This window comes from Agaricus bisporus (genome assembly GCF_000300575.1).
Source record: "Agaricus bisporus var. bisporus H97 unplaced genomic scaffold AGABI2scaffold_4, whole genome shotgun sequence".
NCBI lineage: Eukaryota > Fungi > Basidiomycota > Agaricomycetes > Agaricales > Agaricaceae > Agaricus > Agaricus bisporus.
This window is the reverse complement of record NW_006267367.1, coordinates 142,585-169,094: the sequence shown is the minus strand read 5'-3', so window position 1 is coordinate 169,094 and position 26,510 is coordinate 142,585. Positions and strand designations below refer to the sequence as shown.

At 46.4% G+C, this 26,510-nt stretch overlaps 11 protein-coding genes across 11 annotated transcripts; 7 read left to right on the top strand and 4 right to left on the bottom strand.

Annotated features, from left to right (window-relative positions):
• Positions 1-9: 9 nt before the first annotated feature.
• Positions 10-1,840, top strand: AGABI2DRAFT_149798 (hypothetical protein; the record flags this gene model as incomplete). The annotated part of the gene is made up of 14 exons (XM_006459726.1): positions 10-92; positions 142-194; positions 249-250; positions 308-365; positions 429-548; positions 596-684; positions 745-896; positions 968-1,041; positions 1,095-1,115; positions 1,170-1,317; positions 1,374-1,512; positions 1,571-1,588; positions 1,638-1,741; positions 1,795-1,840. 14 exons carry the CDS (start codon positions 10-12, stop codon positions 1,838-1,840), a joined length of 1,107 nt encoding a protein of 368 aa, XP_006459789.1.
• A 427-nt stretch (positions 1,841-2,267) lies between these two features.
• On the top strand, positions 2,268-4,707 carry AGABI2DRAFT_202171 (hypothetical protein). Its single transcript, XM_006459725.1, has 15 exons — positions 2,268-2,327; positions 2,387-2,407; positions 2,460-2,550; positions 2,604-2,925; positions 2,974-3,079; positions 3,130-3,264; positions 3,323-3,447; positions 3,499-3,553; positions 3,606-3,853; positions 3,906-4,041; positions 4,096-4,160; positions 4,206-4,240; positions 4,299-4,363; positions 4,430-4,457; positions 4,514-4,707. Exons 1-15 carry the CDS (start codon positions 2,280-2,282, stop codon positions 4,594-4,596), a joined length of 1,563 nt encoding a protein of 520 aa, XP_006459788.1. The 5' UTR covers positions 2,268-2,279; the 3' UTR covers positions 4,597-4,707.
• Positions 4,708-4,814: 107 nt separating this feature from the next.
• On the top strand, positions 4,815-6,923 carry AGABI2DRAFT_202169 (hypothetical protein; the record flags this gene model as incomplete). The annotated part of the gene is made up of 9 exons (XM_006459724.1): positions 4,815-5,014; positions 5,048-5,183; positions 5,233-5,404; positions 5,455-5,638; positions 5,703-6,008; positions 6,062-6,248; positions 6,313-6,435; positions 6,488-6,569; positions 6,632-6,923. The coding sequence occupies 9 exons, from the start codon at positions 4,815-4,817 to the stop codon at positions 6,817-6,819; spliced, it is 1,578 nt and encodes a 525-aa protein (XP_006459787.1). The 3' UTR covers positions 6,820-6,923.
• A 299-nt stretch (positions 6,924-7,222) lies between these two features.
• On the bottom strand, positions 7,223-7,973 carry AGABI2DRAFT_116725 (hypothetical protein; the record flags this gene model as incomplete). Its single annotated transcript, XM_006459723.1, has 3 exons — positions 7,223-7,536; positions 7,592-7,724; positions 7,773-7,973. 3 exons carry the CDS (start codon positions 7,971-7,973, stop codon positions 7,223-7,225), a joined length of 648 nt encoding a protein of 215 aa, XP_006459786.1.
• A 122-nt stretch (positions 7,974-8,095) lies between these two features.
• On the top strand, positions 8,096-9,234 carry AGABI2DRAFT_219136 (hypothetical protein). Its single transcript, XM_006459722.1, has 6 exons — positions 8,096-8,140; positions 8,203-8,284; positions 8,340-8,444; positions 8,546-8,772; positions 8,833-8,936; positions 8,996-9,234. The coding sequence occupies exons 2-6, from the start codon at positions 8,234-8,236 to the stop codon at positions 9,061-9,063; spliced, it is 555 nt and encodes a 184-aa protein (XP_006459785.1). The 5' UTR covers positions 8,096-8,140; positions 8,203-8,233; the 3' UTR covers positions 9,064-9,234.
• Positions 9,235-9,259: 25 nt separating this feature from the next.
• AGABI2DRAFT_219134 (hypothetical protein) lies at positions 9,260-12,643 on the bottom strand. Its single transcript, XM_006459721.1, has 18 exons — positions 12,321-12,643; positions 12,066-12,266; positions 11,918-12,010; positions 11,718-11,864; positions 11,567-11,666; positions 11,404-11,516; positions 11,253-11,350; positions 11,004-11,193; positions 10,698-10,946; positions 10,553-10,649; positions 10,348-10,502; positions 10,263-10,294; positions 10,140-10,207; positions 9,991-10,079; positions 9,915-9,933; positions 9,727-9,855; positions 9,529-9,692; positions 9,260-9,470 (listed from the first exon to the last, which is right to left on the bottom strand). Exons 1-18 carry the CDS (start codon positions 12,564-12,566, stop codon positions 9,399-9,401), a joined length of 2,262 nt encoding a protein of 753 aa, XP_006459784.1. The 5' UTR covers positions 12,567-12,643; the 3' UTR covers positions 9,260-9,398.
• A 1,212-nt stretch (positions 12,644-13,855) lies between these two features.
• AGABI2DRAFT_191628 (hypothetical protein) lies at positions 13,856-14,128 on the bottom strand. The gene has a single exon (XM_006459720.1). It carries the CDS (start codon positions 14,112-14,114, stop codon positions 13,935-13,937), a length of 180 nt encoding a protein of 59 aa, XP_006459783.1. The 5' UTR covers positions 14,115-14,128; the 3' UTR covers positions 13,856-13,934.
• Positions 14,129-15,946: 1,818 nt separating this feature from the next.
• Positions 15,947-17,656, top strand: AGABI2DRAFT_202161 (hypothetical protein). The gene is made up of 7 exons (XM_006459719.1): positions 15,947-16,072; positions 16,145-16,380; positions 16,430-16,518; positions 16,572-16,670; positions 16,718-16,911; positions 16,964-17,056; positions 17,108-17,656. Exons 1-7 carry the CDS (start codon positions 16,031-16,033, stop codon positions 17,306-17,308), a joined length of 954 nt encoding a protein of 317 aa, XP_006459782.1. The 5' UTR covers positions 15,947-16,030; the 3' UTR covers positions 17,309-17,656.
• Positions 17,657-17,857: 201 nt separating this feature from the next.
• On the top strand, positions 17,858-19,831 carry AGABI2DRAFT_177587 (hypothetical protein; the record flags this gene model as incomplete). The annotated part of the gene is made up of 5 exons (XM_006459718.1): positions 17,858-17,908; positions 18,362-18,446; positions 18,663-18,689; positions 18,818-18,824; positions 19,042-19,831. 5 exons carry the CDS (start codon positions 17,858-17,860, stop codon positions 19,829-19,831), a joined length of 960 nt encoding a protein of 319 aa, XP_006459781.1.
• A 58-nt stretch (positions 19,832-19,889) lies between these two features.
• AGABI2DRAFT_116722 (hypothetical protein) lies at positions 19,890-22,574 on the bottom strand (the record flags this gene model as incomplete). The annotated part of the gene is made up of 1 exon (XM_006459717.1): positions 19,890-22,574. One exon carries the CDS (start codon positions 22,572-22,574, stop codon positions 19,890-19,892), a length of 2,685 nt encoding a protein of 894 aa, XP_006459780.1.
• Positions 22,575-22,584: 10 nt separating this feature from the next.
• AGABI2DRAFT_202158 (hypothetical protein) lies at positions 22,585-26,126 on the top strand (the record flags this gene model as incomplete). The annotated part of the gene is made up of 13 exons (XM_006459716.1): positions 22,585-22,670; positions 22,740-22,822; positions 22,879-22,970; positions 23,022-23,199; positions 23,249-23,404; positions 23,454-23,609; positions 23,668-23,922; positions 23,978-24,196; positions 24,244-24,485; positions 24,540-24,727; positions 24,789-25,424; positions 25,531-25,793; positions 25,998-26,126. The coding sequence occupies exons 1-13, from the start codon at positions 22,631-22,633 to the stop codon at positions 26,124-26,126; spliced, it is 2,637 nt and encodes an 878-aa protein (XP_006459779.1). The 5' UTR covers positions 22,585-22,630.
• Between the last annotated feature and the right edge of the window lie 384 nt (positions 26,127-26,510).

Here is a 26,510-nt window from a genome sequence, read left to right as displayed (position 1 = left end):
CTTTGAGAGATGGCCACTTCCGTCGCCTGCCAAAGCGACTCCTGCCCCAATGGAAACCCGCCTTCAAGACTAGAATGCCCAACTTGTAATAAGTAAGTTGGCTCTATTTCGGCTTAATCCCTCCACCTACTTATTAATCAGAATTGGGATTAAAGGTTCTTTTTTCTGCGGTCAAGAATGCTTCAAGGGTGCTTGTGAGTGTTGGTTTTGTGTGGAATCTGAATTATCGACCTTTATTCGATGTGCAGGGGTATGCTTTTCGCACTTTCGGCTGGATGTAACAAGCTGTCTCAACAACGTGTATTAGAAAAAACACAAGATTCTACATGATCTAGCCAAACCAGGCACATTGCCCACGAACTCGGGTACGATCGCATATGGATCTTATGTCGTAGAAGTCACTCATCCACCTTTCATTTGTCCTCTAGGTGACACATTTAATCCCTGGGTAAATTTCAACTTCACAGGATCTCTGAGGCCTCTATATCCATTATCACCGACCCGTGAGGTCCCCGCACACATACCTCGGCCTGACTATGCGACAGATGGTCAGTGATTCACGCCCACGCTTTATCGCTTCTTCTCATAGTTATAGGGATACCAAAAATGGAGATGCGTAGAATGGGACAACCGCCGCGTATACTTGATTCCGCAGAGCAGGAGAAGATGCGCACCGTGTGCAAAGTACGTCTGACCCAAGCTATTTTGATTGCCATTCCGACGTTTGATACATCAACCACGTAGCTTGGTAGGGAGATTCTTGATATAGCTGCAGCTGCTATTCGTCCAGGTATTACCACCGATGAGATTGATGAGATTGTGCATAAGGCTACCATCGAACGAAACGCTTATCCCTCGCCGCTCAACTATAGAAACTTTCCCAAGTCGGTTTGCACGTAAGTTATTCATATTACTAGTCTATGCCCTGGTCGAATCGCTCGTCCAGTTGACGACGACTGCGTTTCAGCTCTGTCAATGAAGTCATCTGTCATGGTATTCCTGATCAGAGAAAATTGCAAGAGGGAGATATCGTTAATTTAGGTCGGTTTGCTTTCTCCGTAGTGGGAATGAAATGGACTGATGTGTGCCATTAGATATCTCACTGTACCACGATGGCGAGTGCCGAGGTTATCAGCGTATCTTCCCCGGCTAAAGCATTCACGACACAGGAGTCCACGGCGACCTTAATGAAACATATCCCGTGGGTGAGATTGATGAGGAATCTAAAAAGCTCATTCGTACGACGCGGGAGGCTCTTGACGCTGCAATCACGATATGTAAACCAGGTGCCCTGTTCCGCGATATCGGAAAGGTCATGTTAGTACCGCCTAGTTCGATTTGGTATTACATTCAGCCGCTCATTTCTAATTCAGAGAACCGATTGCGCGAACCAATGGATGTGCTGTTGTCCGAACATATACGGGACATGGTATTAACGACCTCTTCCATTGCTCTCCTAACATTCCCCACTATGCAAAAAATAAAGCTGTTGGAACCATGAAGCCCGGGATGGTGAGCGTTCATTTATGACTACTTGTAGAAACAGAGTATACTCAAGAGGCGTTTGCAGTGCTTTACGATAGAACCAGTATGTTGTCCGCCAGCCACTTAGAACTATTGAAAATTACTTTCCCAAGATGATCAACCTCGGGCACAATTGGGGTGATATTCATTGGCCTGATAATTGGACTGCTACGACCGTTGATGGCAAGCGCAGCGCTCAATTTGAAGATACACTCCTGTATGTACAATAAATTGCGAGTATGATGAACGAAAAAGCTCATTGGTTATCAGCATCACAGAAACTGGCGTCGAGATCTTGACAAAGGGCCAGAAGTGAACCACATGATGGACATGTCCTATAGCAGCAAGTAATGGTGTGATCATTAGCGATGTACGGGATCAATCAGCGCCCCAGCGTTCAGGAGGTTCAGGAGTTAGGGTACATATGTTAAATAGTGGTTTACGGAATTTGGCCTTCGAATCCCGACCGTCTTTTGTGACGAAACTCCCAAATTCGAATCCTGTCAATGAATGATATAACATCCAACTTGTGCCTTTAGAAGCTTCTTGTTGAAGGTAAGTTGAACAGTCACCAAACTTCACAGACTATTCTGCAAAGAGAGCCTCCGGGAATGCTTGTGGAGGTAGGAAGCACCTGATTTTGATACCTTAGCTCCAGCCAATCGGATTCGCGCGAACTTAATTGACCGGGCTAAATTAATAACACGGTTTAAACACTTTGAAAGTGTCTTCACCCTTGACCTCTTTGTAAAAGAATGACTACACGACAACTTAAAGAGTTCACTCGTGATGAAGTCGCAAAAGTAAGTGCTATTCCAGGCTTTTATGTCCCACAGACTCAACTTGAAGTAACAAATCATAGCATAACACTGAGGGTGACCTTGTTCGTATCCGGAATGCGCACCTTTATGAATTCGTATTGATGCGGCTTGCAGTGGATTATAGTCGACACCAAGGTATACGACATGTCGCGATTTGTGGATCTTCATCCCGGTGGTCCAAACGTCTTGCTGGCGGAGACTGTTGGTAAGACTCTACTGCCTTTGTTTCTTGGTAGATATCTCATGCAATGTGGTTAGCTGGAACGGACGCGACACAGGCATTCTTTAGTTTACACCGGCACGAAATTCTCCTTAAGCCACAGTATAAACGTCTCCAAATTGGCACCATCCAGGGCGAGGAGGAGACCATCAAATCGATGAAGCCCGGAGAGCTTAGCAAGGTTCCTTATGCTGAGCCTACTTGGTTAAGCAATGGCTACTTCAGCCCGTATTATACTGAGAACCACCGGAAATTCCAAAAGGCGATGCGAGAATTCTTTGAGGCGGTTGTAGCTCCCGAAGCCGTAACAGCAGAGGAGACAGGGAAAAAGATTTCGCAGCAGGTGGTTGACAAAATGGCGTATGTGGTTCTCAATAAAATGATAACTTGGGACTAATCATCTACTAGTGAGGCCAACATCATCGCTATGCGCCTTGGCCCCGGTAAACACCTACAAGGTCGTACATTAATGGGCGGGATTGTGAAGCCGGAAGAGTTTGATTATTTCCATGAGGTATAGCGACGTATCTTTGTGCTTGACGGTGCTTTGATGTTTGACTCCAGGCCATTATACACCAAGAACTGGCCCGCGTGTGTAGCCGTTCCGTTGTGGACGGTATGCTTGCTGGTCTTGTCATTGGTCTACCTCCCGTGTTGAACTATGGATCCGAGGAAATTCAGAAGCAAGTTGTTCCTGAGGTAATGCTTCTCGTGTTACTAATCTCAAATTCGAAAGCTGATCACCTTTCTGATGTAGACGCTTTCTGGGAAGAAATACCTTGCCCTTGCCATCAGTGAATCCTTTGCTGGAAGTGATGTTGGTGGTCTGCAGACCTTTGCAGTCAGGGATGGTGACTATTGGGTGGTTACTGGAACCAAGAAGTATGAATATGCGATCTGTTGGTTGTACGCCGTACTCATGCATGATGACAGGTGGATCACAAACGGTACCTTTGCCGACTACTTTACGACCGGCTGCAAAACAGAGGTACGTTTGTTCAATTGAAGATCTACTTGCTTCATTCTGATGGACGAATAAGACCGGTTTCACTGTCATGTTAATACCACGCGGTCCTGGAGTTTCTACCAAACCTATTAAGACTGTATATTCTTCTGCTGCCGGAACTGCATTTGTCACCTTCGACAGAGTCCGTGTCCCGATCGCTAACACCCTAGGCCCCGTTGGCAAAGGAATGTCTGTAATTCTGAGTAATTTCAATCATGAGCGTTGGATGGTCTGTGCAACATCCATTTCGGCGCAGCGGCAAATAGTCGAGGAATGCTTGAAGTAGGTCTTGACTTTGCCAGCATGTGGAAATAACTGAAAACTTTCTCATAAGATGGACGACACAGCGTATCGTCTTCAACAAGCCTTTGTCAAGTCAAGCCGTGATTCGCGCTAAGCTTGCGAGCATGATATCTCGTGTAGAAGGTTGTCAAAATTGGTTTGAATCGGTGACATATCAAATGAACAATGTACAACTAGCTTTGTGGTACAATTTTTCGGACCTGGTACTGACCTGTTTGCAGATGAATTATAGTCAAATGTCCGACAAACTCGCGGGTCCTATCGGTCTACTAAAACAGTATGTCTCGTCAAGTTATGCTTTCCCTTCCGCCCACCTGCTAATATCTTACAGGTTCGTATCAAGCACTGCCCGCGGGACTGCTGAAGGTGATTTTCAAACACACGGTTTTACGATATATCAACTCATACCACTTCCTCGCTGTAGACGCCGTACAAATCTTTGGTGGTCGTGGATTGACGGTAACTGGAATGGGTAAATTGGTGGAAAGCGTCAGTGTTCCATAATCCGATATCCGACACAAGCTGACCTGATTATGGATTGTACACGCATTTTAGTACCACCGTAGCTCAGGCTTTGACGCTAGTAAGTAGTTCTGCATTTGCAGGTAACGGACGCGGTTGACTGATCGTTGCGTATAGTTCTTGCTGGTGCGGAAGACGTGTTGGGTGATCTAGGCGTTCGTCAAGCACTCAGGAGAATGCCTCGCGATGCTCGGCTTTAAAAAATATGATGAATTCGTTTAGATTCATCTTCTAGTCTTGCGAATGGACAGCGCGTAGGATTATTGTTGTTATACAGGAGATTCTATATATCTATTCTCATTCCACTATGTTATACATTTGGAGATCTTTCATCAAGAGTGTAGACGAAGGCGAGGGATCTCAACAAGATCTTGACGTGTCCAAGTATGTTGTGACGTGTTCGTGACACGCACTACTCATGAAGGTATATCTCATACTATCTGCCCTATCTCCTACAGTCTTTCTTTGGCTATGTCTACAAGTTTACGCATGGGTATTTAGAAGAGCCAACAACGCCAAACGCAGATATGTTCTACAACAACTCGGCATCCCACCAAATAAACCGAAGAAACTGATAGGCTTCTTTCACCCGTATTGGCAAGTCAAATATAAAATATCGTATCGCATATACTAATACCGGCCGTAAGATAGCAATGCTGGGGGTGGTGGTGAACGTGTATTGTGGACTGCAGTCGCTGCAATGCAGAGAAACGAGCCCGAAGTAGTTAGTGTCGTGTATAGTGGGGACATCGATGCTACTAAGGAGAGCATTCTGGGCAAAGTCCAGGTACGCGTCTTATTCAACTATCGATAGCTCAAAAGTCATATGTCTTCAGGCTAGATTCGACATTCAACTAGACCCATCTAAAATCCATTTTGCCTTCCTTAATTCGAGGCAATGGGTCGAGGACTCTCAATGGCCTTTCTTTACGCTTCTCGGGCAAAGTATCGGTTCTATCTACCTTGCATGGGAAGCAATGTCTGTCATAATACCTGACCTATATATCGGTATGTCTTCTCAAACCTGAACGCTGAATTATCTATTAATGTAAGTACAGATACCATGGGTTATGCATTCACATTTCCATTAGTCTCTCTTATTTGTCGTATTCCAGTTGGTGCATACGTCCACTACCCTACTATCAGTACCGACATGCTCGCCCGCGTTCGATCCCGCAAAAAGTGGCATACCAACACATCCGTCGTATCTTCATCCGCAGTCTTAAGCAAGATTAAATTATTGTGAGGCTCACGCATTTTCACTTGTTGTTGTTAGTGTTGTCTGTCTGACTCTTGTTACGTTTAGATATTATCGTATTTTCATGTATTATTATGCTTCATCACTCCGCACGGCCTCGTTCCTGATGGTTAATTCGTCTTGGACGAAAAACCACATAGATTCCATCTTACAACACCACGATACTCTTCTAGATACACTTCATCTATGGCCACCTATTGTTCTATTCAACTTTCTCAACTCGTGGATATCACCCAAAAAATCGGAAAGAATCACGAGTGCTCGGATTGTCTACCCTCCGTGTGACACTCGGGAAATGTCTATTTTTCCCCTTGACAATAGAGAACACGTTATTCTGAGCGTTGCTCAGTTCAGGTTAGTTTTCAAAGCTTGCCAACAGTCTTCCTCTATTAATGCCTGCAAATTAGACCCGAGAAGGATCACCCTGCGCAACTCCAAGCGTTTGCTGAGTTGTTGCGTAGATACCCTCAATACGTGAAGCGGGATGGTACTGAAAATTCGATCAAACTTGTCCTGATTGGCGGAAGTCGAAATGAGGGAGATGCACGACGCGTTGCTGAGCTGCGTAAACTAGCTAAAGAGCTCAAAGTGGAGGTAATCCCGCTCCCGTTCCAATAATATATCATATGTTCTAACATACGATTTATGATTTTGGCAGGAACAAACAGAAATTACTGTTAATGCGTCATATTCGGTCGTGCTGCATTGGCTGTCGAAGGCTAGTCTAGGCCTGAGTACCATGGTGGACGAGCATTTCGGCATCAACGTTGTTGAATTTATGGTATGCGTCTCAAGTTTCTGCAATATACTGGCAGGGTTTGACAAAGTCTTAGGCTGCCGGTGTAATACCCGTCACTCATGCGTCTGGTGGTCCGTTAAAAGACATTGTCGTACCTGTCAACGGGAAACCAACGGGTGAGAATGTTTACCGATGTATGTTGTGGAGAATACTTATTCCTGCCCCTCCCCTCCGACAGGTTATCATGCCAAGTCAATAGAAGAGTTTGCCGAAGCTCTTGGTGAAGCTCTATCCCTTTCTACCGAAGATGAAATAGCCCTGCGGCGGCGGGCGCGCACCTGGGCTGTCCAGAGGTTTTCCGAAGAAGAATTCGAGAAGGGATGGAATGCCAGCAGGTGGAAAGATTACCTAGGGTACAGTCACTGAATACAGAGTACAGAGTTGAGACCTCAACTCGACCTATTTCTTCCTACGCCAACTCATTCAGTTGTTCAGAAAAGTATCCGCAGACAAATGATCATCATTCATTGCGACATGTAACACCAATGGGCCACCACACACAAATCATGCATTTACTCGTATCTGTTGATATCCTGTCCCGGACGACAGCGATGCTTGATGGAAGAAGAGTATTGTGGAGTAATAGCCGTAAGTATTGAATATGGCATTAGGGGCCTTCCGCAAGAGTTTGACTGGGAGCTCATGTCATCTCAATTTTTTCTGTGTGTGTTCACCGTCTCATTACAATCTCAATGTTATTCGGGAGATATAATCCATACAATCCGGGAGATACAATCGGGAAATACATCAAGTCCTGGTACACACAGGCTCATCCCACGAAGTGGACTAGAATGATAGAACAAACAACATAAGCAGACAAGTGTGAGAGCTGAGGGGTAAAGAAGTGATTCGGTATAGCGCTAGAAGGACTACTAGTGGTGGCAGGCGGAGCCGTTCCAGAGGGAGAAGTGGCCGGGGTAATGGTTGGCAATGCGGTGAGTGTCTCCTGGTTAGTGGCAGTAGGAGGTACAGTTCCCGTCAGCAATGGAGGAACAGAGGATGGTAAGGTTCGGTTAGGGTCAATACCCGGGAGTGTGAGTTTGGGTGATTCGAACCCTTCGGTATTGCATTGAACAGTGAGTTCTGACTGTGCATTAGCGAGGGACAAAAAAAATCCTTTGGGAGATTGTAAACTCACGGTCAACTACTTGTTGTGCAGGGCCGTAGTCTGTGATGTTTTCCGCGGTACCAACACATGTCAGGCATTCGAAATATCCATTAACGAAAGAATCTTGACAACACTCTGCCGGTGAGCAGCCCTGAGGGGTTGACTAATTCTGTCAAGTGTCCCGTACCTACGATTCTATTGTCGCGCTCACCTCAGCCACCTTGGCAAGGACGGGATCGCAGCCAGATTTGCATTCTGCCGGGACGTTCGGCAGAGGACCCGCTTGACGACCGTATACACGACTATTAGTGATTACAAGCAAGCCATGCGGTTGCAAAAGACCCGAAAGCGCATCTGCTGTGACACATTGGAGAGAATAACCAAAGAGGAAGACGAGGGCTGAAAGGAGCATCTCGAAATGGATGGCACCTGGTGTTAGACCGACCAAGATGTTAATAATGCACTAACTTAAGAACCTGGGAGAAACTTTCCTTAGGGCAGGCTAGAAAGACCTTCTGAGCGCCGGAATGACAGCGGTCTGGACAGGAGCACCGCACATGCGCACAACATACCGTATGTCAGGTGAGCATGTGATGATCAATTTAGATATGGCTCCGATCAGTCAATCACACAAGTTTTACCACTGATTCTTCTCGACAAAGTACGAATCGAATGCCAGATTCAGAAGAACACTTGAACTGGATGCGGGAAGCCTTGACAATGGTGAGTCTCTCACCTAACAGTAATTTTGCATTTATCGTGTATCCACATAAATTAGGCTGAAGAAGCTCTTACTGCCGGTGAAGTTCCTGTAGGCTGCGTTTTTGTAAGAGACGGGTCAGTGATATCCAGAGCAAGGAACAGAACCAACGAGCTTCGAAACGTCAGTACAGTCCTCCCCCTGAATGACGTCAAACTGAAATCTATTCGTACCATGACTTTTGAATATCAATCCCTGCGCTTAATGGATCCGACTTCGCACAGGCAACCCGACATGCTGAACTCGAGGCCATCGATGCCATCTTCACCGATAAATCCCTCACTCCAAAGATGACACAGTACCCCCTTTCTACGACAACACTCTACGTAACTGTAGAGCCTTGTATCATGTGTGCTGCCGCACTTCGTCAGCTGGGCATTAAAAACGTTTTTTACGGATGTGCCAATGATAGATTTGGGGGTTGTGGTAGTGTCCTGGGGGTAAATGAGGGGTAAGTCTGTACACCACTTTTTTGTAGTGGCATGACGCAATCGAAACACTCTTTTAACAGGCTCGGACACCCATCTCATCCGCCATTCAAAGCCATTGGTGGATATTTTCATGCAGAAGCCATCATGTTATTGCGCAGATTCTATGTTACTGAAAATAACAATGGTCAGTCCACCTACCCCTTCCGTGTTCATGACATCTGTAACACAAAGATCCGCACAAAGCTCCCGTCCCCAGATCCAAGACCAACCGCGTTCTGAAGACAGAAATATCGCCTGCGGCAATTCCATGATCCAGATATCTTGGGAATCCAAGGTGGATTCCGGATACTTCATGTCAATCAGAAGGACAGAAGAGAAGATTTCACCTCGCGAAGTATTCTCTTGGGGAAGGTTTAACGATCCGCTTTGCTAGAAACTCGCACGCTTCAAACGTAGGAGGCCTATTCCAGCGCGACGTGAGATTCTCTTTCCAGAATCTCGGAAAATCCACCAGAATAGAACTAAATCACTAATGCTAATTGGACAACAGGGGATTATAAGGGTGACACAGTCTCGGTCGATGCATGTCCACTTGGTATCCTGCGAAATTTCTAAAAGGAAAAAGTAGTCGCGGGCCTTTTTGCTACTACTTCTCATGCTTCCAGACAAGCTCCATAGACTGTGCGACGAAACCCCATTTATCGGCTGCTTCCTGAATCCTGAGCAAAAAACCGCAGTTAGAGGTGGCTCCTTGGTGCAAGAAACAAACACGATTACCTTTTTTCAACTGACTTTCCGGCTCCATGCCCTGACTTCTTGTCGACGCGCAGTAAAAGCGGATAAGGATTGTTGGAGTGCATATGTTGCAGTTGCGCTGCGTGCTTGAATGAATGCAAGGGCACCACACGATCGTCATCTGAAAGGTTTGAAGGTGAGAAATCTCACTTCTCACAAGTCCAGCATGGGAAACATACGGTCTGCGGTTAAGAGGATAAAGGGCGGCAATACACGGTCTGGGATGTTGTGAAGCGGAGATATGGGATAGATAAAGTCAAAGTCATTGGGGTCATCAGGATTTCCATAATCACTTGTCCAGGCTTTCCCTAAATATCGTGAAAAATTTGAGGGTACTCTTTCTTACGCGCTCGAGTTTGATGCTTACCGATCGTAAATTTATGGAACTAATGATAGCATCAATGAGTTCAATATTAGTCGTGATGATGTCGAAGCGTAGTTACCTTCAGCAGATCAAGAACGCCCACTTCCGCCACTGCCGCACCGAACGTACCCTCCGGTGCACGATTCACACAAGCAGCAACAAGGAGGCCTACAAGCCATACAAGAATTTGTTTGATTAGTTATGAGAGTGCGACGTTAGTGCTCTTACCTCCATTAGAGCCTCCGTTAATGGCGACCTTCCCCGCGCCGGCATATTTATTCTTCACAAGATATTCACTAAGAATGCACGAGCGAGTGAGTAGTCAGCAGATTATGTTATTGATGTACTGACGTGGCACCGATAAAATCATCGAAGCAGTTTTTCTATTGGTTGAAAAAGTTAATCTCCCGAATGTAAAACAAAAACAAAAGCGTACTTTGTTCTTTAAACTGCCGCCTAGATGCCAGTCTTCACCGAATTCGTTACCGCCTCGTATGTTTGGTACAGCAATCACCCCACGATATATTTGGATAAAAGTGAGGAACATCGGACTGAAGAAGGGATCTATCGAGATATTAAAGCCCCCATAGCCTATGCGTACATCAGATATAGCACGGCCACGACTTTAGACAATTTCTCACCATACTGGAGACAAGGCGCCGTGCCATCGAAAGGAGTGGATTTGTGACGAACAATGAACATAGGGATTTGAGTGCCATCCTTGCTCGGATACCAAACCTGAGACCAGTCAATGATAACCTGGACAGTAAAAAAATCGAGTCATACCTGACGAGTCTCGAAATCATCCGGATTGAGCCCCTTGACCTTAGTTTGACGGAACGGAGTAAGACGTTGACCTTCAGGTCGTTTGAAGTCATAGTATGCTATCGTTCCGGGGGTGTTGAAGCCACTCATTGTCACAAAGAGCCAGGAGTGGGTATCTCTACAGTGAGCAGACATCGTACCCACAAAGTCCGAGTATAAACGCTCAAGCTCTCGGCCATTATTATCACAAATATAGATTTCGTCTTTCACCTGGAAACAGATTTTTGAGGAAGGAGGGAAAAGGAAGATAGTATGAAAGGAACATACGTTGCGTTTATATTGGACAACAAAGTGGTCCTTATTGACCCGAGTCACGTCGCAAAGAAGGGCATCCTTCCGCTCTGGAATCACAATTGAGGGTGAGACCGCATCGGCGGAAACATCAACTGAAATAAGTTTGCGTTGCGAAGCATCCTCGTTGGTTTGGAAATAGAAGATCGGTCCATCATTGGTGACACTAGAACAACCAATAGTGATCAGAGCATGCCTTTGTTGATCGACGATATAGAAGCTTACTATGTATATTCGGCATCGAAGGAATCGAAAAGTTTCTGCCATAGAATGGATTCCCCAAATTTCGCCTTCTTGAGATCGGCAATCCAGATTAAGTTTTTCTATCAGAAAGTAAGGTCATTATTCTCATGCGATCCGAGAAGAGATACCCCACCCGTGAAGTGTCCCTTGAGGTGTACAAAACGAGGTATTTCTCGTCCTCGGTTACGGTAATTCCAAACATCCACGTCGGGTGATCCTTGTCCTTGTGGACAAGAATATCATCGGCTATATGTAGATGAGATGGCATTGATTCGATAGTGAAGATCCCGACTTACACTGATCCGTGCCAATTTTATGATAGTAGACCATAGCATTCTCATCCGCACCCGTATTGATACCATTGGTTGATGGTTGATCCTGGGCCGCAGGGAAACGCTGGAAGGCTTTGTGAAACGGGAACACAAACTCGATATGGGCCTCCATTACCTGATAAAAGAAACCCTGGGAGTCAGGGGTCCATGAGACACTAGAAAACTTGACATGTTTGATTTCATCCGGAAGCTTTTGGTTGTCGTCCCTTTTGTTCAGCGGTGCATCCGTCGGCCGGATGTACAGAGTTGATTCGTCACTTCCCTGGTAGGAAAACTTTAGACGAGTTGAGTAGTACTTCCGGGAGACAAACTCACAGACTGCGAGAGACCATACGCCAGTAGTTTTCCGGATTTCGAGAATTCAAAATGGGTCAAGGCAACAGTGCCATCGTCACTCAAAACATTGGGCTAGCCAGTATGGATCAGGATATGCAAGTAGTCGCGGCAGCGAAGAAGCGCATACATCGAAAAAAATCTCTCCGGGTTCAGATCCATCCTTGAAGACGGGAAGGGTATCATCTTGGCTACGATATACAACTACAAGGTGACAATGAGAATGCGAAGAAACGGAACACCGGGGGCAAAACAAACCATGCTGGTGTTGCAGTCCGCTATTGTAAGACCAGTACCAACGTCCATCATCGTGCAAAGTCGGCGCTCCAAACTGAGTAAAACATTAACGCCGAGAAGACGAACAAGTTAGGCAAAGATATCACACCTTCGCGTAATCAACGCTTGCACGGAACGCCTGTTCTAGTCGGTCTCTGTCGGGAATCTGGTCTAGAAAAGCGCGCGTGTAGCGTTCCTGTTCAGACGTCCAGTCATCAGTTTCCGTGTTGTGTTCCTCCAGCCAGTTATAGGGATCCGGAACCCGGACCGTTCCTCTGGTCGCGCTCTGGTATGTGTCGACGTGGTCGGAGCGACGCGCCTTGGGATAAGACCCGGGAGTCCAACGAATAGGCATGGCCGATGTTGTAGATGAACGTGAAAAGATAGTTATTGCGCGCCGGGCGATCGGGGAAGGGGCGAAGAAAAACCTGTGTAGGATCATCATATCGTTGTCAGAACAGACGCTATATAAAGGGTTCCGAGCGCGTTTTTCCGGGGTACTTTCCCCGTTGTTAGATCACCCTATTTTCGTTCTTCATTACTGGAATGAATATCAGCCCACAGTTTCCCTTCATCTCCGACACGCTTTTCACCCCATATCTTGGCCACTTCACCCTAGTCCGAGAACATCTGCTACCACAACCGCTGGGGCCTCTTGAGCATAATATGCCCTGTATGAACCCGTGGTTTATCCTAAGCGATTCTTCACTCAGTCCGTGCCTTCAGTCGAGCATACGAGAAAGGGGTGAAACGACAAATTGCTTTCCGTGGATTCGCCTATACGATACTATGCCGGATGCATCCTTTTGGCATAATAATTCAAGATGACATTTTGTTCGCTTCCAAAAATCTCTCCTTCATCTTTCAACTACTTCTCCCGGAAGAAAGACAGCAGACATTAACCTCCCTGCAAATACAATTGTTTCGCAATGAACGACATGACGCCTCATATGGGCCATCCGACTACTCCGGGCCGTAGATGACCTTGAAAGAGCCCACTCGGACACAAGAACACATTAAAATCGAAATATAATCTGCGCGCAATGCCCAGGCATTCTCGAATATAGAATTGCTAGTGAGCTTTTAGTTATTCTTTCCTGACCGGCGGAATAAGGCTTATTTCCCTCACATGCTATTCACGTGGTTAACTCATCTAAGTCGGAAACCGAAATACCCCGTATTTCAGCGACTTGCACACATTATTGTGCCTGAAAAGAACTGCTGTGATTTAAAATCACCAACTGTGTAGGTATTGGGCGGAAGCGGAAGGTTAACTTCCCAATTCCTGTTGTTCTGCCCTCAGCCACCCATCAAGCACCTTGTGGTGCAAGCTCGGTTCATTATTCTTGTGGCAAACAAGCTATCAACAAGGTCAGTCATACAGGGTATGAATCTTCAAGTACAAGAAGTGGACGCCAAGGACAGCATTTGAGGTTCGTCTAAGCATCTCCCCCGAAAAATATGATTTCTTGGCACGCTTTTTTCATTTGCTGGTGAGTTTCGTTTACATGAAATGGGCGATCCGAATCACCTGACTGAAGCTTATCCATATATCCTAGGGTCGTCCCGATAGCGAATACATTGACCGTAGCACTTACTTACCCAATACTTAACCGGATTAACTGCTTGCGCTCAAGAGACATGCGTATCCGGAGCAGATCTCCAGTCGTAAAGCTCCATTGCACAGTTCTCGGCTTTGTGGTTGATCCAAACCATTGATACATTATCCCAAAGATAACCCATTACGACCCCCTTGTGCCCACAAAGTGCCGCTGCGACCGTCCGTCCATATGAACAGCCGTTCAGGAACCTTGGCAAAGCACCTCGTCTGGAAGTTCATGAATAGGAGGTTTGTTGTAAACTTATACTTAGTACTCAGGTGGATATTACTCGCGCGTGGCATGATCAATCATCAGAGAAAGTGTGCCAACCACAAAGGATTTACGGTGCGATCAATAAATAGTGAATAATCTCGAGAATTCCTTTATTTTCTGACTACGTGCCAGTAATAAAATGCCAGTAGTCACTGGAACAAGTACTATGGTGTGACGTCAACTCGTGAGCTCCTCCAACTGGGTCAAAAGGTCCCAAGCTTGACCAGATACCCTGGTATAGTATTCAGATCCCACTCCGACCACCATGAGAGCGGAGGATCATTGAACTCATCGTCAACTACCGAGAATTGTCCAATTCAAGCATTCTCCGACAAACTCGCTTGAATTCAGAGTTGCTTGAGCGGCAAGCACCAACCCCACTGGCGCAAAAGACACGCAGGTAAAACTCCGATGAGAATTTCTAGCATCTAACTACACCCGCGCCCTGCACATCCTGGGTAACTAGGGACCCCGTCGATAGAAGTTGCAGGAGGCGACATGCGTTCCTCAGTCAAGAGGCCTGATCATGACTTCCCTGGCGGAACGGTAACAAGACACGCCCCCCGAAACACCCGGCCAGAGGGTAGCTTGGGAAACGGTCGTGAAATAAGATATTGGACATGCACAAAAGCTGGACCCCAGCGTTACATGGTCGGCCCGCTGTCAACAGATGAGGCGTTACCGTGAGACAAGCATAGGACTGACATTGATCAGGTAAATCTTCCTTCGGCTCAGAGTTTCGAAGACTGATTTAGTGTGCGGGCTACACGACAAATGTAGAAATAAATAGAATAACGGACCGCAAACGATGAGTATACTCTCAGGTGTCAAATTCTCAAGCAACTTCAAAAGCGGATGCCATCCAATATAAAAATACACAGTGTTCTCACCCGTATCCACGATAGACCATCGCCTTGCAAACCGAGAACGGCGTCCAGGACTCCGTGAAATCTGAGAAGTCGCGATAATCCACCGGATCCGGGAAATAGCGTGTTAAGCTCGCTTTCTTGTACATATTTGAACGCAATCCAGATAAATCAGATGTTGACATATGATAAGGAAGTAAATCATCCGCCCTGACAGACACAGTGTAGATAGAAGTCACAACGTGCGACCTATCGACATAAAGTGGGCTCAAGTGTAGATTAGGTGCTCATCTACAATATCACAATATTCTTTGAAATGGGGTTGTTTGAAAGAAGTCACGTATTTTAGACTGCATAAATAAGTGCCGGGGGAGCCCACCGGCGCTATTATTGAGTTGGCAGAGCGAGGAGTCTGCATTAAATTCTCGATATGTCTAGTGAATTGCTCGTACTTGCCACAGCTGTCATAAATCTAAAAGTGAGTAATTCTGGTCACCCAAACTTATCGTATGCTGCGAATGAAGACAAGCTTCAAGTTATGTTTTTTTTTGGGTGGCTTTCCCTTCGCGATCTTGGATCCTACTTCCAAGGATTTCTTTGATCAGACTTCTCTCATCCGTGCCGACTGACGTCAGAATGAGTTACGTCTGTTCTGCTACACACAGTGGGAAAAGAAAACTCAATGACTGACCAATGTATGAGTTTGGAGTGAGTACACCATAAGTTAGTAACTCAATGCCGGTAGGCGCTTGTTTATCACTACGCAACTACAGCATGTCAATCCGCTGGTATGGAATTAACGTACTACAAATCTGATGCACATTTTTTCAATTCTACCGGGATACTCAGCAAATTATATACCGTCTTGATGCTTAGGAAGAGAGATATAAGCGTGTTTAAAAAATTAGCATTTGCTTTCGGTGAGCGGGAGCCATTAGAGCACGTGATCTATTGAAGGGATCGTCATAGGATTTGACGCAAAATATGAACGCAAGTCTTTTCTCCCCCGTGAAGCTTCAAAGTCGACTCTTGTGGTCTCTCTTTTATCATTGCCTGGGGCAAAAACCAGCCGCGCTGGGATGGCAAATCAGCCATCGAGTTTCTTTGCAACCTCCGCAATCGTATGTCCTCGCGGTCAACTGTTTCGGCCAAATTTCTGACTTTCATAACCGGTAACATTCCTTATTGAATAGGACCATGCCATTGCGGGCCTCGGAGCAGGGGTTGTGACGACTCTATGTCTCAATCCTCTTGACCTTCTCAAAGTCAAGTTTCAGGTTAACACTGGTACAGCAACTGGCGGCATGGGCAGGCAGATTTTCTACGCTCTCAGGGACATCCAGCGGCAGCAGGGTTGGACGGGATTGTACCGTGGTATCTCCCCAAATGTTGCAGGAAATGCGTCGAGCTGGGGTTTATATTTTCTCTTGTACGTCGTTTTGGCCCCCAACTGCAAACGATGTAATGAGCTTCCAAAGTTACAATATGCTCAAAAAGCGGGCTGCAGGCGGAGACACTCGCCATACTCTATCCGCTGGACAATACCTAGTATGCTCTGCCGAAGCAAGTTTGTGATTTTTCCGGTAGTTCGCCGCTCTGAAACTGAAGAGGATGGCTTAGGTGCGATTACGGCTATAATGACAAACCCATTTTGGCTTGTGAGAGTTCGGATGTTTGCCACAACGAAAGAATCTTCCAATGCGTACCGTGGATTATGGGGTGGGAGTTGTTAAGCTCTGAAACTGGCGTAGCTCATCCTCTTCTAGATGGACTGTCAACCATTGCTCGGACAGAAGGCACTACCGGTTTGTTTCGAGGTACAGTATTGGCTCTCGTCGGTGTATCCAACGGAGCCATACAATTCATGGCATACGAAAAGATGAAAGCGTGGGGCTTTGATCAAAAACGAAAACAAGCAGAGCGGACGGGCAAAGCTTATAATCAGGATTTGGATAAATTAGTACGTGTTTTCCTTCTCGTGACTGCTTCTTTCATACTAAACAGCTGCCCAGTCTAATCTAGCATATTCCACAATGTCAATCTCGAGCAAGATACTGGCTTCAATTGCAACATACCCCTATCAAGTAGTACGCTCACGGCTACAGGTTAGCGGAAATTCTCCCTTCCCAACACAGATGGCTAAACCTTTTCCCCAGAATAATGCTCAGGCAGAACTCTTTCCTGACATACCCACAACAATCAAGCGCACGTGGAAGCAAGACGGTTTTAGAGGCTTTTACCGTGGCCTAGGGACAAGTCTTGTTCGGGTTCTTCCTGGAAATTGCATCACCTTCGTGGTTTACGAAAACCTGGCATGGCTCCTCAGGACTTCAGCTGCGAAACGGGACGCTCGGTGAACCGCGCGTAAAGGAATCCTCTAATAACGAGCCGTGATCGGACATTTTGTTTGACCTCACATCCTTCGGCTCTACATGCCCCACTCGACAAAAGTCATCTCGCCAAGTCCCTCGAGCCTCTTACTCGAGGTGTTAGGCCTCACCTTGATATAATACTAGATCTGTACGCTAATGATTATATAAAATGGGATTTTGAAGGAGCCTATTCAAATCCGGCGGTATTTGACCCGCAGGAGCTAGAGCGATTTCTTGGCGCGAATGTACTTAGCCACGCTTTTCGCCACGCCACTCCAGGATTCAGTAGTCAGGAATGCATACTGTCACCGATGTTAATCTGCTGTTTTAATACTTTTTGTCGGATTCCATTGCTCCGTCAGGAAGCTCAATTAGTGATCGTCGCTCCTTGAATTGGGGCCGCAGGCAAATTCCGTATTGTGCGGCATATGGTCGACTTGTAGTTGGGATGTACATGACACGCATGACAGTTTACGTTGAGTATAAATATGTATTGTATAGTGAAGGGTAAAAATTCAGTATTCAATACCGGCCATGTTCCTGGGAGATGAAGTGATCAGAAAACCAGAATTAACTGCGGGGAAAGTAAGCGTTGACTCCTGTAATTATTCAATTGAAAGAAAACATACGTAAAGTTTGAGATCGTTTCTCATCATATCCGGTTCTCGTGGGTGTACAGAGAAAGGGATTGCTCCCAGCTCACGCGAACTGGGCACTGGGCATTCGTCCCCAGAGCCAAGCCGATATTAGCTAACAGATCGTTGTCCAGTGCTTCCGCAGATACGAAAAATATTACCCTGTATAAGGGTGGCTTTATCAAGATGAGCCACGAATCTGGAAGACGGATTTCACGAAGAAAGGACCGGGAAACAGACCAGCATGCTCTGTCGTTACGTTGGTTTTGTTACTAAGCGTGAGCGCTCTTGGGTCCCGCGTGGATGCAGACGTCAGCTGCTCAAGAGATATGCCTTGATGTCGGATGAAGTAGATAGCTCGTTATAGTCAGATTGAAATCTAGATCGCTCGACCGGTGGCAAGGATTCAAGGAATAAGTCATATAATTGCAGGGAGGATGGTTTCGTAGAAACGGGGGAGAAAAATCCTTCATGTGGACAAGTTCAGAGTGAGGTTGAAATCCGGGTCCGGGTCGAGTAGAAAGCCCACGAGCCAGGTTGTAGTTGTAGAAAGCAGATAATAATTTAACGGTGGCGGGAGGTAAAAATCAAGAATTCGACACTTTATTTAGCCCTCAACGAGAGAACCGAGTAAACAGGTCTTAACTTGGTGTCGAGACCAAGCCAAATTTTGAAGCCCGTAAGAGCTTCTTTTTTGTTCGTAGTACAAGAAAACCAAGAGGATCGACGTAGTGAGTTGACGTCAGCACTTGTTGATTGGAAGAAATTCTTAATTGTTGTTTGTCTACACCATTTGCTACAAACAACATTCCAACTTCATGTACTTTCAATTATTTCCTCCTCAAGAAACGTTGTTCAGGTATCAGGTACGTATACCAGTGCATTTTAAAATTTGCTGGCGCTGAGTACTGAGGTCTAAGGTTTCTGAAGCATGAGCACGTTCTCTGCTTTTCGTTCAATCGCCATTCGGCGGTTTCTTCACTCAAAGACTCCACCATTTCTATCTTCCACGAGCCGCTACGGCGTAATTAAACCTACTTCTCGTGAAACGCATCGCGCTTTTCATTTGACTGTCATCCGTAGAGCTTATGACCGGAACGACCAACCTCCAGTCCGCAAAGAAACCGAAAAAGAAAGGAAGGCCAAAGAAGCGAAGGCTCGAGAAATAGGCCTTCGTGGCCGGAATATTCCTTACGATATCGTTCGCGTTAGGCATAAAGGAGCTCTGAGCAACTCCAGGCGTCTGTCTGATGTTCTTGAAGAAGTCGATTCCCTCAACTTAGAAGCGGCCAATGAGGCTCAACACACAGAAGACTTACCCTTATCATCTTCCAAAATCAAAAAGAAATACGTAGCAGAACTCGTTGTGAATAAGCCATCGCCCATAGTCGCTATCATCGACACCAAAGCGGCTTTCGAGAAACAAAAACGGAGGCATGAACAAGTCAAAAATAGTAGCGTGCATAATGTCAGGAAGGAGATCCAGCTCACTTGGGCTACGTCGCCAGCAGACGTGGAGACCAAACTGGAGAGGATGAAGGACGATTTGCAAAAGGGGTACCGGATAGATCTGGCTATTTCACCCAAGCAGGGTACACCTGTACCACAACTGGCAAAGATGCAAGAGCGCGTAGAGGAAATTGTTTCCCAGGTTGCTGAACTCGCAAGGGAGTGGCAGGGGAGGGAGTATACCAAGAATACGGCAGTTGTTTATCTACAAGGCATCCCCGTGCCCTCATCATCGACGGAGAAGGATGCGAAGAGGGCGCCAAAGCGAGCACTTCTCAAGCAGGAACGGAGGGAAAAAGAGGAAGAAAGAAGGAATAAAAAGAAGGAGTGGGAAGCCAGCAGATTTGAAATACCTAAATTCTAGAGTCAAACTAGAATTGTTATAATTTATTCTGATATATTACACTATATAATGAATCTGCTTATTCACTAGTTCTACGCTTCGGAGATGTTTTATTGCGTGAAGAGAAATGACGACGTAAAGGGATTGTTTTGTGATTATAGATAGGGATAGAATAAGGTCCTCCAGTCTTGAAAGATTTCTTAAACGCAGAGGGTCGCCTTTCAAGTTCCGGGGTATGACTATGGTTCTCGAAGAATGTCATTCCCTTATCCAGGAACAGATACTGAAACCCAACCGGCACGGTATACCCATCTTCCTGCATATCCACAGCGACTTTCTGCATCAAAGGCTCAAGCCTCCGATTCTCGATTAGGCCAGTGTGAGCGTATCGCTCGCGAGCTAGTTCAAGATGGCATTTTGCGTCTTTTATGGAGGATTTGGGAGCCGGTATCAGACTTGATAGTATTTTCAGCACAGCTCCATAAAACCTTGCGTCCGGCGTCCCCACCCATTCTACACCATTCCTCACATCATACATGACTGTGTCATATATGTCGTTCGTAATCTGTAAGAGGCGCTCAAGAGTGGTAGGATGCTCCGGAATCCACCTCCTCGAGCGCCGTTTATATGCAAGATATCTGCCTTGTAGCACCGCAGTATATATAGTGACGGGGACGGCCCAGCCTCTTCCTTCACCTTCCATGCTTTTCTCACTCGCCGAAAGAATTATTTTGAACAGGGTCATTATGTTATGGTATCGGAGACTACGAGTGAGGGCGATAATGAACGAGCAGAGGATATGTGGTCCAAGAGAGGCGGCATTAGCGACGGATCGATTCCATGCATCCTGTTTGATCGGCAGATATGAAGGAGCGTTGTTGGTGTAGTTTATCCGAGCGAAATATGGCAAGTAGCGAAGCATTATCTGATAAACAGTCTTCTGCTTTTGACAGGAAAGGAGGGCTGATAGGTAGATAGAGAAAGAGACTCTGTCTTTCATAACTGCTTCGAGAGGAGGAGCTGGTGGTAACTTGATCTCCGACCGGCCGGCAGGTACTAAACGCCGAGGAAGGGTCGAAACCTTTGGTTTAGCCGGTACAACTGGCTGCCAACTCAGTGAACCAAAGAAACTTGGCAATGCTTGTAATGGTTCGCCAATTGCATCTTTACGTCCGTAGAGAGTAGCCGCCCGGAGAAATATTCCATGAGAAACGGCAGACTTCCTTATGGGACGCTTGCGCTTGACAGTCATATGCTCATAAACTTGCTGGGCTAGAGCCGGAGAGAAGCGGTTTCGGAGAGCGTAGTGCATTAGAGTGTTATAAGTGGCCAAGTCAAGGGGTGGTTGCATGCCATGAGCCGAGTGAACGAGCCGATACTTGATTGACGTGATTTTAGATGATGATATGACTATACTTCGTTGTCGAGGTTTCTCGTCCGGAAGGGAGCGTATGAGACGAAGAAGGACGTCGTGAAAGTAGCGGTTCGCAGGAACACAGACTATATCTCGCCCCTTCGTAACCCATACCCAATTTTCAACGGTGGGGCAATTAGCTAGTGCATGAACGATAGAGCTAATCCTGTCAAAGGGAAGCTTTCGCTCGTCCAACAAAGACGCAAGGTAAGCAAGCGATTGCAATGTTTCTTGAAATTCCGGTGTGTTGACATCTTCGATTGTGGCTTTGGCGAGCTTTTCCCGGATGGGCGCCATTACGTCGTTGAGCGTCCCATGCTGAGGTTGCAATGGTTTTGTCATGAGGTGGTAACGACTTGCTTTGTTGACATCCGTTGAAGGTTGAGTGGCTTCAGGTGCCTCCGGAAGACCAGCAGTCATTTGTGTCAGGACAACCGACCTGTGTTCCCAGTCTTTCACCAATGCGCCGAAGAGCAAGGCAGCGAGAATAATCTCTCCGTTTATCAAACAGAGTGTAATCAAGGTGTCGAACATAACGTTGCTGCGTTGGCTGCCACCTTCCTTTGCTGCTTGTAGTAGCTCTAGAGCAAAAACAGTACTAGGATTTGAGGACATGGAAGAATTTAGCGAAAGAATCTTCGGAGTGCCGAGGAGGTTTGCCATATATTCCTTGAAATGTATGGTCTCGTGAGGCACCGCTTTTTTATCTGCCGCCGATTTCGCGAGTCCATCCACGACCTTCTCGAGCGTTTTATAGCGGATACGAAAGCCACTATTCATCATCGAGGTTGCTAGTGCGGAGGCTTGCATCGGCATGCCGGTTCGCACAAGCCCATGGATAAGCGCATGAGCCGGTAGCCGTGGGGATACTCCAGGAGGATAAGATACAAGAGAGGCCCTGATTTTATCCCACATTTTATCCTGCTTCTGGGACTCGGGGAGAGCAGCATAACGAAGGGAGTTCACGACATGGAAACCGTGTTCAAGCGCACGATCCTTGAGAGATTTATGGACCGCATGAGTGGCATCTAGAGAAAGGCGAGAAGGAGTCTTGTGTGCGGATTGCGAGTCAGACAGTGGTGGAATTGGGCAAAAACCAACAGAAGGGGCGGTGGAGGCGAGTCTAGAACAGCGACCATAGGTAACTGAAGGAGCGCGACGGAGGCCGTGGGCTGAAAGTCTGGCAGAAAGCTGCCAGATGCATTGCATCGAATCGCATAACTGCCTGGCTGTGAATACTTTTGTCTTTTGCACCCAAACACACTCACCAGGATCGTCGACGACCGGGACCAAGATGGGCGGGCACGTGATGTTGTCTAGTTTGGCGCGAGGTTTGGCTCGCAGGTTCATCGGTGACAGTCTCTGCGCCAACAAAAGATTTTACATTTCTATCAGTTTGCACAGTCATGAGTTACCGCTACGGAGGAAACCGCAAGCGTTACAGAGGTGAGAGCAGAACCGCCTCTGTCATATCACCTTGGCCCCAGTGACCGACACCCCCGTCCTACCGTACAGACGATTACGAAGACCGCCGGCGCGAGGTCATTGAAACCCCAGAAGATAGGCTTAAAACTGCTATCATCAAGTTTGGTGAAGTGGTATGCAGAGCAGCTGCTCTTGTGGTCGACTTGCAAAACACTGATGCACTGGTCAGGATGTCGTCGAGGAATTACCGCGCCTCGAGCAGCAAATTCGCGACTTTCAACCCTTGAATATCCCGTTTCTATCAGAGGCGTTAAGAATAAGGTCAGTCTCTTCCATTATGCCTAATTTAATTTTTTCCTGACGGTTCCACAGTGTGACTGAACAGCCATATAAAATACCTTTCTACGCCACACTTCTGCGCAATCTATACAACACTCCTGACTCAATCCATGAGAACACACCTGTACTAGGGCGCTTGATACTAGAAGATTTCTGGAAAGGGTTCCAAGCATACCTGGACAAAGTAGCATGGCGAGAGACGCGCCTATGTGTCTGTTTGTCTCCCAATACCCCACCAACTATGACTAACTCTCGGATAGATACAATTTTTTGCGCATCTCACCGTCGCAGGTCTTATCTCTCCCGAGTCGATGGTCGCCCTTCTACAATCATTTGTTGCCGTATTGGATGAATTCGGTGTCTCTCATGGTCGCGCCAAAAAGGCTGCCCAGGCTGCGGGCGAAGGCCTCATCATTGTTCGGGTTCTCGTCATGTAGTCCTCTATGCCGCTAACTCTATTAACAGGCTGGTCCGGTCTTAAAAGCTCACTCTCCTTCGAGCGTGAACGATTTAATAACTGCCATGCACACTTATAGTGAATCAACAACAAACGCCAAGTGGTTAGTTGCTCTCAGTAGTAGAGCCTCCAACGAAATCATCATTCCGGAAAATGCACATGAGGTCGCTTTTCCCCTTCTCTTTCAAGTGCTTTGTGTGCTGAGATCACATGATATCATAGGTGCTTGATAGCCTTCTGAATGCACTGGACATCCTCAATGCTGCCGATTTCGCTGGTACGGTGGATTGTATTCCTCAGCCCTACCTCAAAGATGGTGCTACCACATTCGACGTCCCTAAATATGACCTGCCATCTGTCCTCGTACCTCCCGAGATCATCGAAGTAGAGGGAATCACATCCGAAGCTGGGAGCGACGAAGGTCGAATCAAAAGGGAAGAGTGGCCAGAGTACTATTTCCGTGTCTTTTCAAACGATGTGAGATTTCGATGCTTCCCTCAACGTCTTCCTCTCTCACCTCGTTTGATGTCAGGTGTCACCAGACCCCACTACTCCCGCAGGCTACGTGATTCGTAGTAACTTGGTTGACACACTTGATATATTCGAGATTAACCGCAAGGAAAGTGCGCGTCTACTTTTGGAGTATCCCAAGTGGAATCTACCAGGCACATTCAAGCCAAAACCTGGATCGACGATAGAACACGAGCCAGTGGTAGGGAAAGACTGGCAGTTGGACAGCACTGTAATAGAGGTGAGGATTTCTCTACTTATCAGTACATTTGCTTAGACGGAACCTAGACTATTCTTGGAGCCTACTTGGTTCTACCACAGTCTTCTCAAAAGCCCATTTATTATATCAGTCTCATTACAGAATTATGCAAGCTATCTCCCTCTACAGCTGGTCCCGCCGTCGGAAAATCGATACGAAAACTGTACTCCGCGCTTGCAGAGTCTTTGGATGTCGAAGTTGCCCGTAGGTTTGCAGAATGGTTTGCTGTGCACATGAGTAACTTTGGTTTCCAATGGGTTTGGAAGGAATGGTAAGGGACCGCTGTCATTAAATTTCTCTTCAGGAGTCTGACTTTGTGATTCAGGGTGCCAGATCTGTCGCTTTCTCCACAACATCCCAAACGCGCTTTCATTCGTCGCGTCGTGGAGCTGGAAATTCGGCTTGCCTACCATGAGCGCATCTTGAAGACGTTACCACCAGAAATGGAGGATCCCGAGGCGTACGTAATTGCTGAACAAGCACCTGGTGCGGCCTTTGAATACGAAGACCCATGTAAGCAAATGAAAAGTCTTTTTATCATCAAGTTATATTGAATATGTTTATGACAAAATAGCTCATCCTCACCATGAAGCTGCTCAAACCGTACTCAACCTTTTCCGAGGAAGGGCCAACGCCGAGGATGTTATCACTCATCTCGACTCATTGAAAAGTATGCTGGAAGCCTCGGACGAAGGCCACATGAATGTCGATAGCCTCGTCCGTTCTATAGCTGTTCAATCGCTCCTCAACATCGGCTCCCGCTCTTTCTCCCACCTTCTCAACGGCATCGAACGATATCTAGCTCTTCTTCGCAGTCTTGCTAGTGGTGGAGTTTCCAGCAGCGGCGGTCAAGGCAATGCGGAAGCCAAGAGCGATATTCTCACAGCGGTAGCTTCTTTCTGGCGAAGAAACAGGCAAATGGTCGGTATCGTTTTCGACAAACTTATGCAGTATCAGATCGTTGATCCGACTGATGTTGTTGGTTGGACGTTCGCCAATGGGTCTATTGTTGGTGGAGTAAGGGAACCCGGAATGCCGTTGAATTTAAGCGTCTTTGAGTGGGATTTACTCAAAGGCGCTTTGGATAAAGCGAATGGCCGTGTTATCATCGCCAGGAGAAAAATTGCCACGCTTAGGAAGGAGGATGACGATGCGCGTGCAAGAGCGAAGGCTAAGCAGGGCATGGAAGTTGATGGAGAAATAAAACCAGGTACGTGTGAATTGTATATCCGTCGCTTGAAGAAGTTTCTGATTTTCATCTTGTTGGTATTTGTTCGCTGATTGTTATTTGCGCTGGCTTCACACTGAACGAAAAGATGAAACGGATAATGTAGAAAATCCTGCTCTTGAGACTGCGTTGAAGGCTTCAGAATCTCTTGTCAAAGAACAGAAAGCGGCATTATCACGGACTTTGGAAGGTTTCATTTCGTGTTTAGCCCCCCCTGAAGGTGGTTCGAATCCAAATCCAAATTCACGAAGTATTATTGATGCCGCCGCGTGGAACAATCGGGCTACATGGGACCGTGATGATTGGAACGCTTGGGAAACCTGGGGTTGGTACCGTCAATTCGTTAGAGAAGTAAGTCTTTGTTTTGTTTTTTTTTCTCCCTCTCTTTTCCGTTCTTCTTTTTTGCTCCTTTTGTGCTGCGCCTTTCAAGTTACTTATTTCGTCCCCCGTTTTTGATGCATCATTTACGTTTATTTTTGGTTTCGTTTCCCTTGGACACACGTGATTGACAACGACGACTGATGTTCTAATATTTTCCTTTTTTTTTTTTCTCAGTATGCGCCGTATTTGCGAAAATACACGAACACTCTGGAGACGGTTTCTTTTTCAAGATTTGAAGGTGTCAACGATCCAGCGGCTGATTTGTTGAGGAAGTTATGGCATATAGCTACTGGACAGGAATAGTTGTTTATTTTCTCTTATCTTTCTACTTGTGAGGGATGCAGATTGTCTTTCTATTTTTCCTTTTTTTCTTTGTCTTCTTTTCCGTCATTGCTGTCATGAATGTCTTTTTCTTCGCTTGTTGCTGCTACCTCTTTTAAGCCTACTTAACGCCAATACATTTTTCTATTTCGTTTTGGCAACGTACCTTAGATCTAATCCAATACAGATCTGCACGTGCGATGATATATATATAAAATGCTTTCTGCGAAGAAGCGCGAATGAATTAAAATTTTGCATTCATCGAATCACCGTTCCAATTGTGCCCTCGGAAGTGACTTGGTAAAGTATTTTTTTCGAGTGTTTGAAACTTTTTTCAGACGATTCGGCGGTCTATGTGTATACAAA

What these genes read in the sequence shown, in the direction of transcription:
- AGABI2DRAFT_202171 (XM_006459725.1), top strand. Translation starts at nt 2,280, where the DNA reads ATGACTACACGACAACTTAAAGAGTTCACTCGTGATGAAGTCGCAAAA. An exon ending in CTCGTGATGAAGTCGCAAAA is followed by an intron (nt 2,328 to 2,386) that starts GTAAGTGCTATT and finishes AACAAATCATAG; the next exon opens with CATAACACTGAGGGTGACCT. An exon ending in CGACCGGCTGCAAAACAGAG is followed by an intron (nt 3,554 to 3,605) that starts GTACGTTTGTTC and finishes TGGACGAATAAG; the next exon opens with ACCGGTTTCACTGTCATGTT.
- AGABI2DRAFT_219136 (XM_006459722.1), top strand. Translation starts at nt 8,234, where the DNA reads ATGCCAGATTCAGAAGAACACTTGAACTGGATGCGGGAAGCCTTGACA. An exon ending in TGCGGGAAGCCTTGACAATG is followed by an intron (nt 8,285 to 8,339) that starts GTGAGTCTCTCA and finishes CACATAAATTAG; the next exon opens with GCTGAAGAAGCTCTTACTGC. An exon ending in TGTTACTGAAAATAACAATG is followed by an intron (nt 8,937 to 8,995) that starts GTCAGTCCACCT and finishes ATCCGCACAAAG; the next exon opens with CTCCCGTCCCCAGATCCAAG.
- AGABI2DRAFT_219134 (XM_006459721.1), bottom strand. Translation starts at nt 12,566, where the DNA reads ATGCCTATTCGTTGGACTCCCGGGTCTTATCCCAAGGCGCGTCGCTCC. An exon ending in CCTCAAGGGACACTTCACGG is followed by an intron (nt 11,351 to 11,403) that starts GTGGGGTATCTC and finishes ACTTTCTGATAG; the next exon opens with AAAAACTTAATCTGGATTGC. An exon ending in TATCCTCTTAACCGCAGACC is followed by an intron (nt 9,693 to 9,726) that starts GTATGTTTCCCA and finishes GTGAGAAGTGAG; the next exon opens with ATTTCTCACCTTCAAACCTT.
- AGABI2DRAFT_191628 (XM_006459720.1), bottom strand. Translation starts at nt 14,114, where the DNA reads ATGCCACGCGCGAGTAATATCCACCTGAGTACTAAGTATAAGTTTACA.
- AGABI2DRAFT_202161 (XM_006459719.1), top strand. Translation starts at nt 16,031, where the DNA reads ATGGCAAATCAGCCATCGAGTTTCTTTGCAACCTCCGCAATC. An exon ending in TCTTTGCAACCTCCGCAATC is followed by an intron (nt 16,073 to 16,144) that starts GTATGTCCTCGC and finishes CTTATTGAATAG; the next exon opens with GACCATGCCATTGCGGGCCT. An exon ending in TAGTACGCTCACGGCTACAG is followed by an intron (nt 17,057 to 17,107) that starts GTTAGCGGAAAT and finishes CCTTTTCCCCAG; the next exon opens with AATAATGCTCAGGCAGAACT.